Consider the following 14,401-nt stretch of genomic DNA (forward strand, 5'->3'; position numbering starts at 1 on the left):
TCATCATGGATGTTTCTCCCTCTCTCTCTCTCCCTTCCTCTCTGACATCAATAAAAATATATTTAAAAAAATAAAAATGGTAGCAGACATTCCAAAATTTCAACAGAATAGAAGGGCTAGAAGATACAGTTGAGGAAATTTCCCCAAAATTTGAAGAAAAGTTTGAGCAGACAATAAAAAAAAAGATACAAGCAGCGAGGCCAGCAGCCGAGTGTGAGCTCCAGGAAAAGGGGAGCCAACGAGGGAAGACGCTCTCAGAGAAGCAATTCGAGTTTCCAGGAACAGAGGACAACTGCTTCAAATCAAAGCCCCCTCCCAACACACACACCACACACCACACACACCAGACACACCACACCTACCACACACACGACACACACCATACACACACCACATACACCATACACACCACACACACACACACCACACCTACCACACACACCACACACACACCACACCACATACCACACACACCACACACACACACACCACACCTACCACACACATCACACCACATACCACACACACCACACACACACACCACACCTACCACACACACCCAGCATGCAAGAGCACACACACACCACACCTACCACACACACCCAGCATGCAAGAGCACACACACAATACACAAATCACACACACACACACACACACACACCACATACCATACACACACACATCACACCACATACCACACACACACACACATCACACCACACCTACCACACACACCACACACACCACCCACACACACTACACATACCACACACACACACACACCTCACACCACATACCACACACACACACACACACATCACACCACATACCACACACACACACACATCACACCACACCTACCACACACACCACACACACCACCCACACACACTACACATACCACACACACACACACACCTCACACCACATACCACACACACACACACACACATCACACCACATACCACACACACACACACACACTACACATACCACACACACACACATCACACCACATACCACACACACACACACCACACACACAATACACAAATCACACACACACACACCATACAAACAACCACAACACAGAGCACACACATACACACATACAAACACACACAACACACATAAACCCCCCACAGAAATTCCAAATCCAGGAATAATGAGAAGATCCTAAAAGTTTCCAGACAGAAAAACGGGCCTACGAAGGCTTGGGGGTCACCGGCAGTGAACTCAGACAACACGGGAAGCCAGATCCCAGTGGAGAGACTTTGAACATCACTTCCAACCGAGACTGTGTGCCCAGCTCAGCTACCTCTGCAGACCAGTGCAGCGGGCAGACACGCACGGGCCTGGGCGTCATCCCGGACCTGCTTCGCAAGCGACGGGAGGACCCTCCACGGAAGCGAGGGATCGAGACAGAAGAGAACCCGGGAGGGGCTCCCGCCGCGTCGTCCTTGGGCGTCGTGTCGTCCTTCTGTAGGAGAAGGGCCGGGGCAGGGGGGCCCACAGACCAAGAAGTGCCAAGAGTGACACCCACGAGGCCACTGGGGAGCAGCTGACACGCGGCTCAGGGGAGAGCAACCCCGAGTCGGGAGGCCGCTGGCCACAGTGAGAGGACCTCCCGCCTGCGCCCGGTCCACCTTCCGGGCACATAGGGTGGCAGCGGCCGCGGGTGGACTGCATCTGGCGTGTCTTTTGGGTTTGTTTTTGACGTAACAAACATCCAGATCCCGTCTCCTGATACGACAGTTCTGGTAGCCAAGGGCGCCCCCTGTGCGTATCTGCCAGCCTTGCCGATGCTTCTGGGGAACCTGTTATTCTGTCTGCCTGTTTCCAATCCCTCTTATCCTCTACCAACATCCCTGCCTTCCTGGCCAAGCCACCTTCCCCTCTCCCTCTGGCCCGTATCAGATTAGGAACGTCCTAGCCAGTCTGGCTCAGTGATGGGAGCATCAGCCCTCGGACTGAAGGGTCCCGGGTTCCAATCCGGTCAAGGGCATGTACCTCGGTTGCAGGCTCGATCCCCGGCCCTGGTCAGGGCGCGTGCGGGAGGCAACCAATCAGTGTGTCTCTCCCCCTCCCTTCCACTCTCTCTGAAAGTCAATGGGAAAAATATCCGCGGGTGAGGACTAACGCATCCCAATAAAACAAAATTAGGAAGCCAGCCTCACTCCTTACTTCAGGGACGGGCACGGGACCCAGGACCACCGCGCACGTACACGGGCCCCAGCCAGGTGGTGGAGCTTCTACAGGAAAAGCAACGCGTTCTCTGACGACAGGATTTAGATGGTGACATACGGTCCCCACGGAGCCGGTGTGACGCGAGCGGAGGAGAGCGCTGCCCACACACCGAGCCCGACTCCCGCCGGCCGTGGGGACAGGCCCTGGGCCAGCCACCGACAGGCCCTGTGAGCTCTCAGCTACACACGAGCCAATGAAAGGCTTGGTGCTTGAGCCTGTAGAGCTGGGTTTCAGGGACCGGAGGAACCCACGCGGACACATTGAGAAGTGAGGAGGGTGTCAGGGAGGGAGGGCACCCACCTCGGACCACAGTGCCCGGGTAGAGGCAGCGGTACTGCTGGCTCCAGTACGCGGCGATCCTGGTCCCTTGCGGCAAGAAGCGTGTGGAGGCCGGCCGCACGTCGATGATCTGAAAAGGCCAAGGACTGAGCACCAGGCGGTGACCAGGACCAGCCCCTTCCTCTCCCCCCTCCTCTCCTCCCCCCACCCTCCTCCCTCCTCTCCCCAGGCCCCTCACCGCCTCCTGCAGCAGCTGTTCCAGGCAGTAGATGTGGGGCCGGTTCCCGCGTTCCCCCTCCACCACCACTCGGTATCTGCAAGGCCAGGGCAAGGGTGGGGTGGGCTGGCAGGGGCGGGATCCCCCAGCGCCGCCTCCCAGGCCACGGAGACAGGACGCCGAGCGGACGCAGGGCTGACTTGCTGTGTGAGCTTGAGGCCAAGGTCTCCCCGCCCCTCTGGCCTCAGTCTCCTCACCTGAACAACTAGGGGCTGCAGGTGCGAGCCGGCCAGCGGGCTCCCCTGCCCTCCCGTTGGGCCCCAGAACGCCCTACCCGCTCTGAGAGGCACCATTCCATGCGCCCACTTCTACGGGGGGAGCTGCTCAGGGAGGGGAAGCCGCCTGCCCACAGAGGCCCAGCGAGGCGCCCGGGCGCAGGACGGGTGAGGGCCTTCAGGCTCGGGCCTAGCCCCCCGCCCCCGCTCCGGCCCCACTCACATGTCTGGCGAGTGCACGGTCTGCACGTGCCCGGCGTACAGCAGCTTGTCGTCCATGGGGATGAGCACACGCAGGCCATCTTTCAGCTCGTCCTTGTCGATGATGCAGGAGCGCGGGGCTGCGGGAGGGGGCGGTGAGGCGGCTGCAGACCCTCCCTCGCTCCCGGGCCCCCTCCCCCCGCCGGCCCAGTGCCCTTGGGAACAGGTGTCTGCGGGACCCTGCGGGGAAGTGCGTCACGAACGCGTGCCCAGACAGGGCTCGTGCAGGGACCTGCACGCATGCACCAGCGTGCACAGAGGGCCCACTTCTGGAAAGGCCCCAGGTGGGTGTGAACCAGGTGACAGTCTCCACATGGCAGGCCATGTCACTTCCCCCCGGGGAACCTCCTGCCCCCCGCACTGCAGGCCTGAGCCCACACAGCGTGGTGGGTACTCACCCGGAGTCAGCGGCCGCTCCACGGCCCCGCCACGCGGCAGGTGCTCGTCCTCGGAGAAGCTCGAGTCCTGGTTGGGCTCAAAGTCCTCCTCGGCCGCCATGCTCTCCATCAGCTTGCTCACAGCGCCCCCCTTGCCCCGGTTCTGGGGACGGAGCATGCAGGACAAAGGCTTAGGGGGACCCCCCCTGCAAACTCGGGGTCAGTCAGGCAACAGTGTGACAGCCATAGATGCCGTGTGGGTCCCAGCTGGGCTCACCCAGGAGGCCAGAGGGAGGACAGGGCGGGGCCTGCACATGCTCAGTGCGGACGCTGGTCACCAAGGCAGGCGCCTCATGCCCTCCTTGGGGAAACTGAGGCAGCCTCTGCACCATGTGCCCTGGATCGGGCACACCCAGCCCCACCCGTCTGTCTGGGGTAAGGACACGCAGCCACGCCTGGGGGACCCCTGGGACCGACACGGCTGTGCACCGAGCCTCACCTCCTTCTTCACCTCCTTCCCTTTGGCCTTGGCCTTGCTCCTCTTGGCGGAGGAGGCCGGGGAGCCGGCGTGAGGGGCCCGGGCCTCGGGGGGCAGGACGGGCGTGCGGGGCGGAGGCAGCGCAGCTCCTGATCCCGCCTCCTTTCCCTTCTTCTTCTGTGGAGGGAGCAACAGGGGCGCCATCGGAGGCGGGAAGGCGAGGGGCGGCCCGGCCTGGCTCCTGGCGGCAGGGCTGTCAGCTCCCACCGCCTTGTTTTATTGCTGCCGCACAGGATGGGGCCAGAGCAGGGCACAGCTGTGAGCACACGGGACACGGCTTATCCTTGTGACATTATTACTGTATCACTCTCCACGCGGACTGGAGGCCCACTCTGCTCCCCCGTATGTTTTCTATTAGAAAAAAGCCTAAGTGACCAGCAGACCGGGAGCGATGACGCGCACTGACCACCAGGGGGCAGACACTCAATGCAGGAGCTGCCGAGCTGCGGTGAACTGGCAGCTGTGGTTCTCGGGTGACACGCCCAGAACCGGAGAGGAGGGAGCCCAATTCTGGGGGGTGTCACCTGAGAACCACCCTCTTGCAATCTGGACCCTTCGGGGGATGTCAGAGAGCCGATTTCAGCCCGATCCCCACAGGCCAGGCCGAGGGACCCCACCGATGCACGAATCCGTGCACTGGGCCTCTTGTTGTTTAAAAAAGAGCACCGAGGCGTGTTGAAGTGCATCCGTGAGCGTGGTGAGCCCTTCCAGAACCTTCCACAAGCACACACACCCATGTGCGCACGAGGGCTGTGCAGACACAGTACTTTTTTAAACACAGTGGGGTTTTTAAACACGGATGGGAATTTACCAAAAGCCCCTTTTGCAACCCCAGCCAGTGTGCCTGGTAAACAGCGAGGAGCCTCTTTTTATTTTAACAGCTGCCAACCGGCCAGCGTGGGGCGTCACAAGCCAAACACCCCGAATGGCACCAGAGCGGAGACAGGGCCGGCCAGTCTGTGGGCCCCTCCTGGGAGGAGCGGCGGAGAGCGGGCAGCGGCTGCCGGCCGCTTCCAGGAGGCGTGTTACTCTCCACCTGCCCCACTCCACGCCCCCAGCTGGTGAAACGGGGTGGGGCGCCCCTCATGGTGGACGGGACGTGGCCCAAGGGCACGTGGCTGTGCACAGCTTCCCTGTCAGAGCCAGGAGCTGGGAACAACCTAACGCCCGCCACGGCTCCAGGCCACGGCTCCAGAAATGCGGGCACCCGGGGTGCCGTCCAGCTGTCACAACGGCGGGGCCCTTCCCAGCAGACGCGCTGTCCGGGAAACGGACACGAGGGCACGTGCGCAGGAGCGACCAGGGGGCGGCAGGGACGTGGGGGTGGGGTCACTTTGTGCTTTTAGAGAGACACACACACAACAACACAACCCAATCGAAGGACCTGAGCAGGTGGAATATGAAGAAACAGAGAAAGAGAATACTGGGCAATGTTACCATGACAACAGCAGGTGAGGGAAATGCAAAGCAACAGCATTGAAAGGCACAAAACAGGAAATGCTGTAGGGATGGAGGGCATTCGGCTTCACCCCGTTGGGGGACATATGTACAGGTGTACATACACGTATGTATTTTTTGTCTGATGCACGTTTTAATCCTGGTCACATTTCTGACATCAGAAGGCATCGTGGGGGTCAAGGAGCGTTTTTAACGTGGGATGTCCCCTCCTCCCTCTAATGTCTGTTATTAGGCAGTTCGTCTTGGGGAGCACGTCTTTGCGCGCCCGAGGGAAGGGGGGGGCGACAGCAAAAAAGTTGTCCCTGAGTGAACACTTGGTTAATCCTCACTCAAGGATATTTCTCCATTGATTTTTTTAGAGAGAATGGAAAGGAGGGAGGGTGAGAGGGGGAGAGAGAGAGAGAGAGAGAGAGAGAGAGAGAGAGAGAAACATTGACATCAGAGAGCATATCAATTGGTTGCCTCTTGCAGGCACCCTGACTGGGGCGGGGATTGAACCTGCAACCCAGGTACATGCCGTTGACCAGGAATCGAACCCGTACCCTTCGGTGCGTGGGCTGATGCTCATCACTGAGCAACCCCAGCCACTCCCCAGCCGAGTGGATTTGCACCTTCTCCCTTTTCGTGACCGTCTGTTCTAAAAGGTGACACTGGTAACTGTCCCCGTTCCTGGGAGCCTTGCTATTTAAATGAGAAAAGACTCCGCGTGTGACGGGCTGTGCACACAGAGCAGAGCTCCTCGCTGCGGTGATCGCAGCAGCAAAGACCATCACCCACCACCTCGCGCGGCCGGGAAGGTCGCTGGCGGGAGGTCACGAGAGCCTGGCTGGTCAGATGGTGGATGCGATCCAGCCGCTTAGAAACACGCATTTTAAAAAAGCAAAATAAAAGCTCAATACAGGGAACGCAGGAAACAGAATCCACGCCTACAAACAGGAACCAGAGTATTTCTCAGAGCGGTGTGAGAGCGGCCGTTCCTGGGGGGTACGGGGGACGGGTCTGATTGCTCCTTCTGATGCCCGTCCCTTCACCTGCTCTGATCCGGACTCTTACTGTTCCCCGGGGACACAGACTGGGCGAGCCTGATCCTCCCCACGACAGAGGCGCCGCCCGGGAGGGCCGGGGAGGTCGTGTGGCTGGGGGTTGGGAGCCCGCTCCCGGCTGGACCTGCCACAGCTCAGCTCTGACCGCTCACCGCTGTGCCCCCGGCAGGTCAGGGCCCCTGCGAGGCGCAGCTGCCATGAGCAACCTGCCGCGGGGTCTGCGCGCTCTCAGTGGCGGTGAAGCAAGCCCACAGCTGGCCTCTGCCCCAGTTCCCAACACCGTCCCACATCCCTGGGAACTCCCTGGGTCTCAGGAGCGGGGCTTCGGGGAGGCGACTCTTGGTCCCTCCTTGGGGACAGGAGGGGCTGGCGACTGAGATCGTGATGGGTCTCGTCCATGTCATGAGCCCCCATCAAACCCGAGGGCGGGGTCTGGAGAGGGGAGCTTCCGGTGTGCACCTGGGGGGTGCGGGGGGACGGGGACGGCAGCAGTGGCCTGTCCCCCGACCCCGGCCTGCGCACCTCTCTGTGGGCTGCTCCTGAGCTGTGTCCTTTATAATAAACGTCCGTACAGTGTTGTCCGAGTCTGAGTCACTGTGTGAGCGAACCTGAGGTCGGGGACCCCGGGGTACAGCGCGGGCAGCACAGGCGCCTGTGCCGGCAACTGGTCCCCGAGGGGCGACAGGGGCCTGAGCCTTCCCCTGTGGGCACCACGCCGCCCCGGCCTCAGTGTCAGAGTTGTGAGGACAGGAACCAAGTTCTCCTTCGCCAACAAACCACGCGCCATGGTGCCGGGGGGGATGGCACGGCCCCCACCCCCACCCCCGTCGCCCACATGACATCGCTATCATCATCACACAGCGCCTCCTGTCCGAGGCCCCGGAAGCCCCAGCGGTGGCTCAGCCACGAGGAAGCCAGGGGTGCGCACACACCGAGGTGCCTGGGAGTGACCCGGTTGCGGCCCTGCCTCACCATCCCCGCGGCCAGGGGTCGGTGCAGCCTCACCCCTTTCTGGGACTCTAGGTCACTGTCCCGTAAGTGCATCCCCCGCAGGGACGGGGTGGAGGCCGCAGGCGCAGCCACTGGCTGGAGCCCTGAACGCGACCCCCGAAGGCAGACAACTGGCCACCAGCCTCCTAGCAGCTCGAGCTGAGAGGGCACGTGCTCTCGGCCGGGGTGCTCTCGGCCTGGGAGCCCTCGGCCTGGGTGCTCTCGGCCTGGGTGCCCTCGGCCGGGGTGCTCTCGGCCTGGGTGCCCTCGGCCTGGGTGCCCTCGGCCGGGGTGCTCTCGGCCTGGGTGCCCTCGGCCTGGGTGCCCTCGGCCGGGGTGCTCTCGGCCTGGGTGCCCTCGGCCGGGGTGCTCTCGGCCTGGGTGCCCTTGGCCGGGGTGCTCTCGGCCTGGGTGCCCTCGGCCTGGGTGCTCTCGGCCTGGGTGCCCTCGGCCTGGGTGATCTCGGCCTGGGTGCTCTCGGCCTGGGTGATCTCGGCCGGGGAGCCCTCGGCCGGGGAGCCTGCGCATGTGGAGGAAAGGGCACACCCGTCTGTGTTCGTGACCTCGGAGGCAGCGAGGTGTGAGCAGAGGCCACAAGCCACAGCGGGACCAGCAGAGCCTGGGACTCTGTCACCAACAGAAACCCCGCACGGGGCGCACGGCAGTTCCCGCAGGGACCTTAGATGCCACGTGTGCTGCGGGCAGCTCTCGGCACTCGCTCGGCACCCGTGCCTTCGGGGAGCCACCGCGTCAAAGCGGGGTCTGGCGTTTGATAACTGCAGTTTCCTTCGGGGTCCGTGCCCCTCAGGCGCACATGCACACGCACATGCACACGCACATGCACACGCACACGTTTGGAATGTTACTGAGTCAGAGGGCCTGTGCGAGGCGGGAGGCCGCGGCAGCTCAGGGCCTGTGCGGACAGCGGGGCCACCTCCCGAGACGGCGATCAGGGGGCCCCACCCCTGCACCCAGCTCCTACCTTCCTGGGGTCCTTCCTGTCCTTGGCGCGGCCTGTGTCCTTGCGTGGGCTCAGCGGGCCGCCCTTGCCGCAGCGGCCGGGCTTGGCGACAGCGGGCGCCGTGCTGGGCGCCGGGGCGGCGGCCGAGGCGTCGTGCAGGAAGATGCGCTCGCTGCGCCGCCGCGTCCACAGGTCGTCGTCGCTGGCCTCGGGCCCCGCCTCGAAGCCGGGCTCCTTGGGGCCCCGCAGCCGGCGGGCCTTGCGCCCCTTCTCCGCCGCCGCCTTGGCCTTGTTGGGGCTGGTGGGACCGGGGCCCCGGGCCCCGGGCACGGGTGGGGCCAGGGAGGGGCCTGGCTCCCCCAGACCCTTCTTGGGCCGCAGCAGCCCGGCAGGGGACCGCTTCCGCACCTTGACCTCGCTCTCCGAGTCGGTGTACTCGAACTCCGTGCCTGGATGTGGAATGAGAGGGGCGGCTATGGACGGGGCTCGTGGGCCCCACTTCCCACCCGGCCCGCTGCCTGGCCACCAGCAGGAGGCCACAGCCCATCCCTCCTCCCAGGGACCTCTCTGCCCGCGGGAGCCTCCTCTCCGCTTGCAGGGGAGGAGCCTGAGGTCGGGGAGCAGGAGGACCCACCGGGCCACCTGCCCGTGACGGCAGCCCCTTCTCCCCAACCCGCCTGGCCGCCCAGGCTGCTCGCCACCCTCTCCCCGAGAGCCGCAGACCCGAGTGTGGACATTCCTGCCTGGGCTGTGGGAGCTGCTCCCCTGCCTCCTGTGCCCCGTGGGAGCCCCAGAAGCCCGGACAGGTGAGTGGGCTGGGCCCCGCCTGAGGACAGCAGCTCCCGGGAGGCAGGCGGGAAAGTCCAGGCGAAATCCCCGGGCCCAGCAGGGGCCTCTCCTCCGCTTCCTGGAGCCAAGTCTCGGCGCTGGGAGGTCCCTGGCACCCACTCCCCTGTACAGGGGTGGCTCCCTTGAACCCACGCCACCCTGGGGCCCAGCCCCTCTTCTCAACTCAAGGCCGGCCCCTTCCTTCCCACACCCAAGGGGCAGCCCTGAGCCGAACCCGTGAGGCCAGCCCGGCACGCACAGCCTCTGACTGCAAAGCCATTGAGCTCCCAGCAGCCCCCTCCGTCCTTCCCACCTCCCGGCCTTCGCTTCTGCCGGTCCCTCTGCCCGCGCCACCTCTCCCACCTCTGCCTGGCCTGCGCAGAAGACCTGCCGGCCGCCCTGGGGGCTGTGTGCTCCCCTCCATCACCACAGCCCTCATCACGCATGGCTCCCGTCCAGGTCTGCCTGGCCCACACTGCTCCAGCCCAGGAAACACAGCTGGCCCGGAGCTGTGGCCGGGGACAGTGCCCGGGGACGGGATGGCTGTGACAGCCAGAGCTGACACCACCCCAGAGAGGACCTGCCCCAGATCCCACAGCACATGAGCGAGAAGCCAGCCAAAGCCAGCAGGCAGCCTGCCCGCGAGGGCTCCGGGCGGCCAGGCCCCAGGGCCCTGACAACCGCAGGCCCAGCAGAGGGGCGGGCGGGGGAGGGGGGGGGCACACTTATGGGAAGGAACCTCTTGCAAAGCTTAATGATCCCGGTAATTAATCTTTTGTTAACACACCTCCCCCGGCACAGGGAGGCAGCCGGGGGCTTTCACGGCTGATTAGAGGGCGGCCCTAAAACACAGGGATGAGGGAGCGAGCCCCACCTGCCGGCAGCCCCCGCAGCAGGCCCCCAGCAGCCCAGACGTGCAGAAAACTCTGCAGTCACTGCGCAGGGGCGGGGGCAGGCGATGGCGGGACTGACACACCTGCAGGAGGGGAGCCTGGAGCTGTCAGGGGGGAGGGGTAGGGGGGAAGTCAGAGGACAAACACCTCTGAGATGGGGGTGGGGGGGCAACATGAACGGCCTGAGGCAGGAGCCGGTCCCTGCCAGAGCCTTGGGCGGGACAGGGAGGGTGTGCCAGGGCTGGGAGTAGGGCCCACGTCCTGACTCCCACCCAGCACCATGGGCTCCGGTCTTCTCCCAAAATCTAAGGCTTAAAGGAGGAAGAGGGAACGGAAGAGGTGAGACGCAGGGAGCCCGGCTGTCAGAGGGTGAGGAAGAGAGACCAGGCAAACAGTGACCAAGAGCACCAGGTGGCCACGCTGACGACATCAGGCAAAAGCTGACCCTTTAAACCAGTGGTTCTCAAGCTTCCTGATGCAGCGACCCTTTCATACAGTTCCTCATGTTGTGGTGACCCCCAATTTCAGTGTTACAAATTGAACATCATTAAAGCATAGTGATTAATCACAAAAACAGTATGTAATTATATGTGTGTTTTCCGATGGTCTTAGGCGACCCCTGTGAAAGGGTCGTTCGACCCCAAAGGGGTCGCGACCCACAGGTTGAGAACCGCTGCAACAAAGAAGGACATTTAAAAATGGGAGCACAGTTAAGCCGCCGAGGAGACATAACCGTTATAAACAAACAGGAATATAACCCGGAAACATATAAAAAAGATTATACATCCTGACCAAGCAGGATCTGCCCCAGGAATGCCAGGTTGATTCAACATACAAAAAAATTTTTAAAAAATCAACACAATGTCTCATATTAACGAAGGACAAAGGCCACATGAACACCTCAACAGACACAGAAAAAGAAGACATTCCATGTTCATGGGTACGAAGACTTTATATTGTCAAGGCGTCAAGTTCTTCCCAACTTCATCCACGAGTCAATGCCATCCCACCCCAAACCCCAGGAGGTTAATTCGTGGATACCGACAACCTAATTCTAACGTTTATATGGGACAAAAGACGCAGAGCCGCCAGGTTGATATTGAGGGAGAGGAACAAAGCGAGAGGCCTGATGCTCCGGTGACCAGGACAGTGCAGTATTGGCAAAGGAACAGACGGGTAAAGGGACGGGACAGAACGAGAGCCTAGAAACAGGCCCCAACATACAGTCCAAGGGCGTGGACAGGGGGGCAGAGGCAACACCGAGGAGAAAAGACGGTCTTTTCAACAAATGGTGCCGGACATCCACATGCAACAAAAACACAACCCCACAAAGCGCCCGGCCGGCGTGGCTCCGTGGTTGAGCGTCGACCTAGGAGCCAGGAGGCCACGGTTTGATTCCCGGTCAGGGCACAGAGCCAGGTTGGGGGCTCCATCCCCAGTGGGGCGCGTGCAGGAGGCAGCCCATCGATGATTCTCATCATGGATGAGCTTCTATCTCTCTCTCCATCTCTCTCTGAAATGAATAAAAATGTATTTTTCAAAAACAAAACAAAAACAGACACAGGCAGACCTTACTCCCTTCGCAAAAATTAACTCAAAATGGATCACAGGCCGTAAAATGCAAAACTATAAAACTTCTAGAAAATGACCCTGGATAAAATCCAGGTGACCTTGGGTTTGGTGGGGAACTTTTAGACACAGCGTCAAAGGCACAACCCACGGAGGAAAGAACTGATACGCTGGACCTCGTTCAATTTACAAAATCCTGCTTCGCAAAAAGTATCGCCAAGAGAATGAAAAGATAAGGGGGGGGGGTCTGCAAAAGATACCACTGGCCAAGGACTGTTACCCAAAATACATAAGGAACTCTTACAACTCAACATCGGAAAGCAAACAGCCTGACCAAGAAACGGGCCCAAAACCCTGACAGCACGTCCGGGAAGACGTCCCGTCGGCGAGTAGGCGCCTGAGCAGAGGCTCCGCGTGGGTCATCGGGAAAATGCGAACGAAGCGGGACACACCGCCCGCCCCGAGGACACCCCGAAACCCCGAGTCCAAGGCACGGACTCCGAGCGGGAGGCGGGGAGCAGGGAGCTGTCACCGCCGGGAGTCGGTGCGCAGCAGCCACTCGGGGACACGGCTTGACGGCTCCTCGCAAACGAGACAGTCTCACCATCCGGCCCAGCAAGCACGCTTCTAGGTGTTTGCCCAGAGCAGCTGGAAACGGATCCCCACACAAAACCCGCACACGGTGTTTGCAGCAGCTTTATCCGTTACGGCCACAGCTCGGTGCCACCAGATGTCCCCCGGGGGTGCAGGATAAACAAACTTCGTACGTCCGGGCCGTGGAACGCTACGGGGCACCAGGGAGAAAGGCGCTCTCGGGCCAGGAAGAGCGGGCGGACGGCCCGGTGACGCGGCAGCGACTGCTCCTGTCCACCCTCTACTTCCCTGTGTACCAGCCAGCTCCCAGTCTCATGGGTCAGGACTGGGCTCCTTGACTGAGCTGGGTCGCGGGCCCCGCACAGCCCAGCCCCCTGGGTGGAGATTGGGGGCCTCTGCTTCCCAGAACTGCCCCATGTCGGGCAGCCGAGGGGGCGGGTCAGGCCCCGTTGGCTGAAGGTCACTCTGAACCGCTTTGGGGGCCCCTCCTTGGAAACAGCACACGGGGCCCACGTCACCAGCCTCTGCTCCGGGCAGGGCCGCCCCCAGGAGGGGCCCCGCGGGCTCCCAGCTCTGCCCCCCGCTTCCCAGAGCCTCAGTCTCCTCACCTGCCACTCAGGCAGCACTGCCCCAACTTACCCATCAGGCTCTGCCGTTCCTCCTTCTTCCGAGCCTTCTGCTTGGCCTCCAGCTGCACCACCGACAGGGACGGCCCCACCGTGGGGCTGGGCAGGGCGCTGGCTGCGAAGCGGGCCAGCAGGCCCAGCCCGCTCTCCTCCAGGGCTGGCGACAGGGCTCGGTCCCGGGCCCCCAGCCTATAGCCTCCAGCCTCGTCCTCCTCTTCCTCCAGCTTGTCCTCGCCCTCGTCCTCGGAGCTCTCATCTGGTGCAGAAAACAGGGGTCAGAGCCTCGCGGGGCCTGCGCCGCCCGCCCCCACGCGCAGGAGCACCGGCCTCGCTCCTCACTCCTCACCAGCTGGGGGGCGGGTCCCCCCACGGCCCAGCGCCCCATCTACTCGAGCCCAAGCCGTGGGCATCCGACGGCCCAGAGTGGGCAGCGGCTTTGGGCGTCAGAGTGGGTTTCTGTCAGGGACGGCGACATGCACGTGTGCTGTGGGGAGGACACGGACAGGACTGCAGACGGCTCTCCACGGTCTCACACGCACACACACACCCGTGAAGGCTGAGGAAGGAGGCAGGACAGGACAGAGGACAGAGGAGGCCGAGGGAGGGAGGAGAGGGTCTGGGGGGGGCCTGGGGGCTCAGGCTGGGTTTCCAGGCACAGGCACCTGGCAGTTTGGGCAGCTGGAGGCCTGGGGGCTGGCGGCAGGAGGAGGTGGAGTTTGATCCCTTCCTGGGGGGAGGGGACACCCACAGTTGAAGCTCTGAGCAGCTCTGGGGTCCAAAGCTGGCTCCCAGTGCCACCCCCACTCTGGGCCACCTGCCACCCAGAGCCCTACTTCCTCATCTGCGGCACAGGGTGACCCCCCAGCCACCCCAGTCAGGGAGGGTCCGAGCAGGACTGCACATCTGTAGGCGCAGGCACGGTGCAGGCACCAAGAGAATTAGACGTGCAGAGCCACCCTGTCCTGTGCAAACTCCCACCACTGAGGGGCCACAGGCCGGCCAGGCCTCTGGACCATGGCGGGTGGGGAAGGGGCAGGCTGCTCTGCACCGGGAGACAGGGGCCCAGGGGCTCAAGTGCTCAGGCAGAGAGGACTCGAACCCGGGGCTGGCTGGCTGTCCTGCCTCCCAGTGTAGTGGGAAAACGCTAGAGAAGTGCCTGCCTGTGTCTTCAGCTGGTGCCTGGATGTGCCAGCGGTCGCCAACCTTTCGGACCTCACGGCCCACCAGTGGTCTGCGGACCACCGG

At 62.4% G+C, this 14,401-nt stretch overlaps 1 protein-coding gene across 1 annotated transcript in view; it reads right to left on the reverse strand.

Annotated features, from left to right (window-relative positions):
- TNRC18 (trinucleotide repeat containing 18) overlaps nt 1–14,401 on the reverse strand; it is a 74,025-nt gene that overhangs the window by 8,331 nt on the left and 51,293 nt on the right. The window contains 7 exon segments of the mRNA XM_070414303.1: nt 2,548–2,656; nt 2,765–2,840; nt 3,242–3,359; nt 3,678–3,819; nt 4,156–4,311; nt 8,668–9,095; nt 13,170–13,412. Of these exon segments, the coding sequence (XP_070270404.1) occupies nt 2,548–2,656; nt 2,765–2,840; nt 3,242–3,359; nt 3,678–3,819; nt 4,156–4,311; nt 8,668–9,095; nt 13,170–13,412 (1,272 nt within the window).

Source organism: Myotis yumanensis, unplaced genomic scaffold (genome assembly GCF_028538775.1).
Source record: "Myotis yumanensis isolate MYYU_CA2020_CCGP unplaced genomic scaffold, mMyoYum1.0.hap1 SCAF_5, whole genome shotgun sequence".
In the NCBI taxonomy this organism is placed as follows: domain Eukaryota; kingdom Metazoa; phylum Chordata; class Mammalia; order Chiroptera; family Vespertilionidae; genus Myotis; species Myotis yumanensis.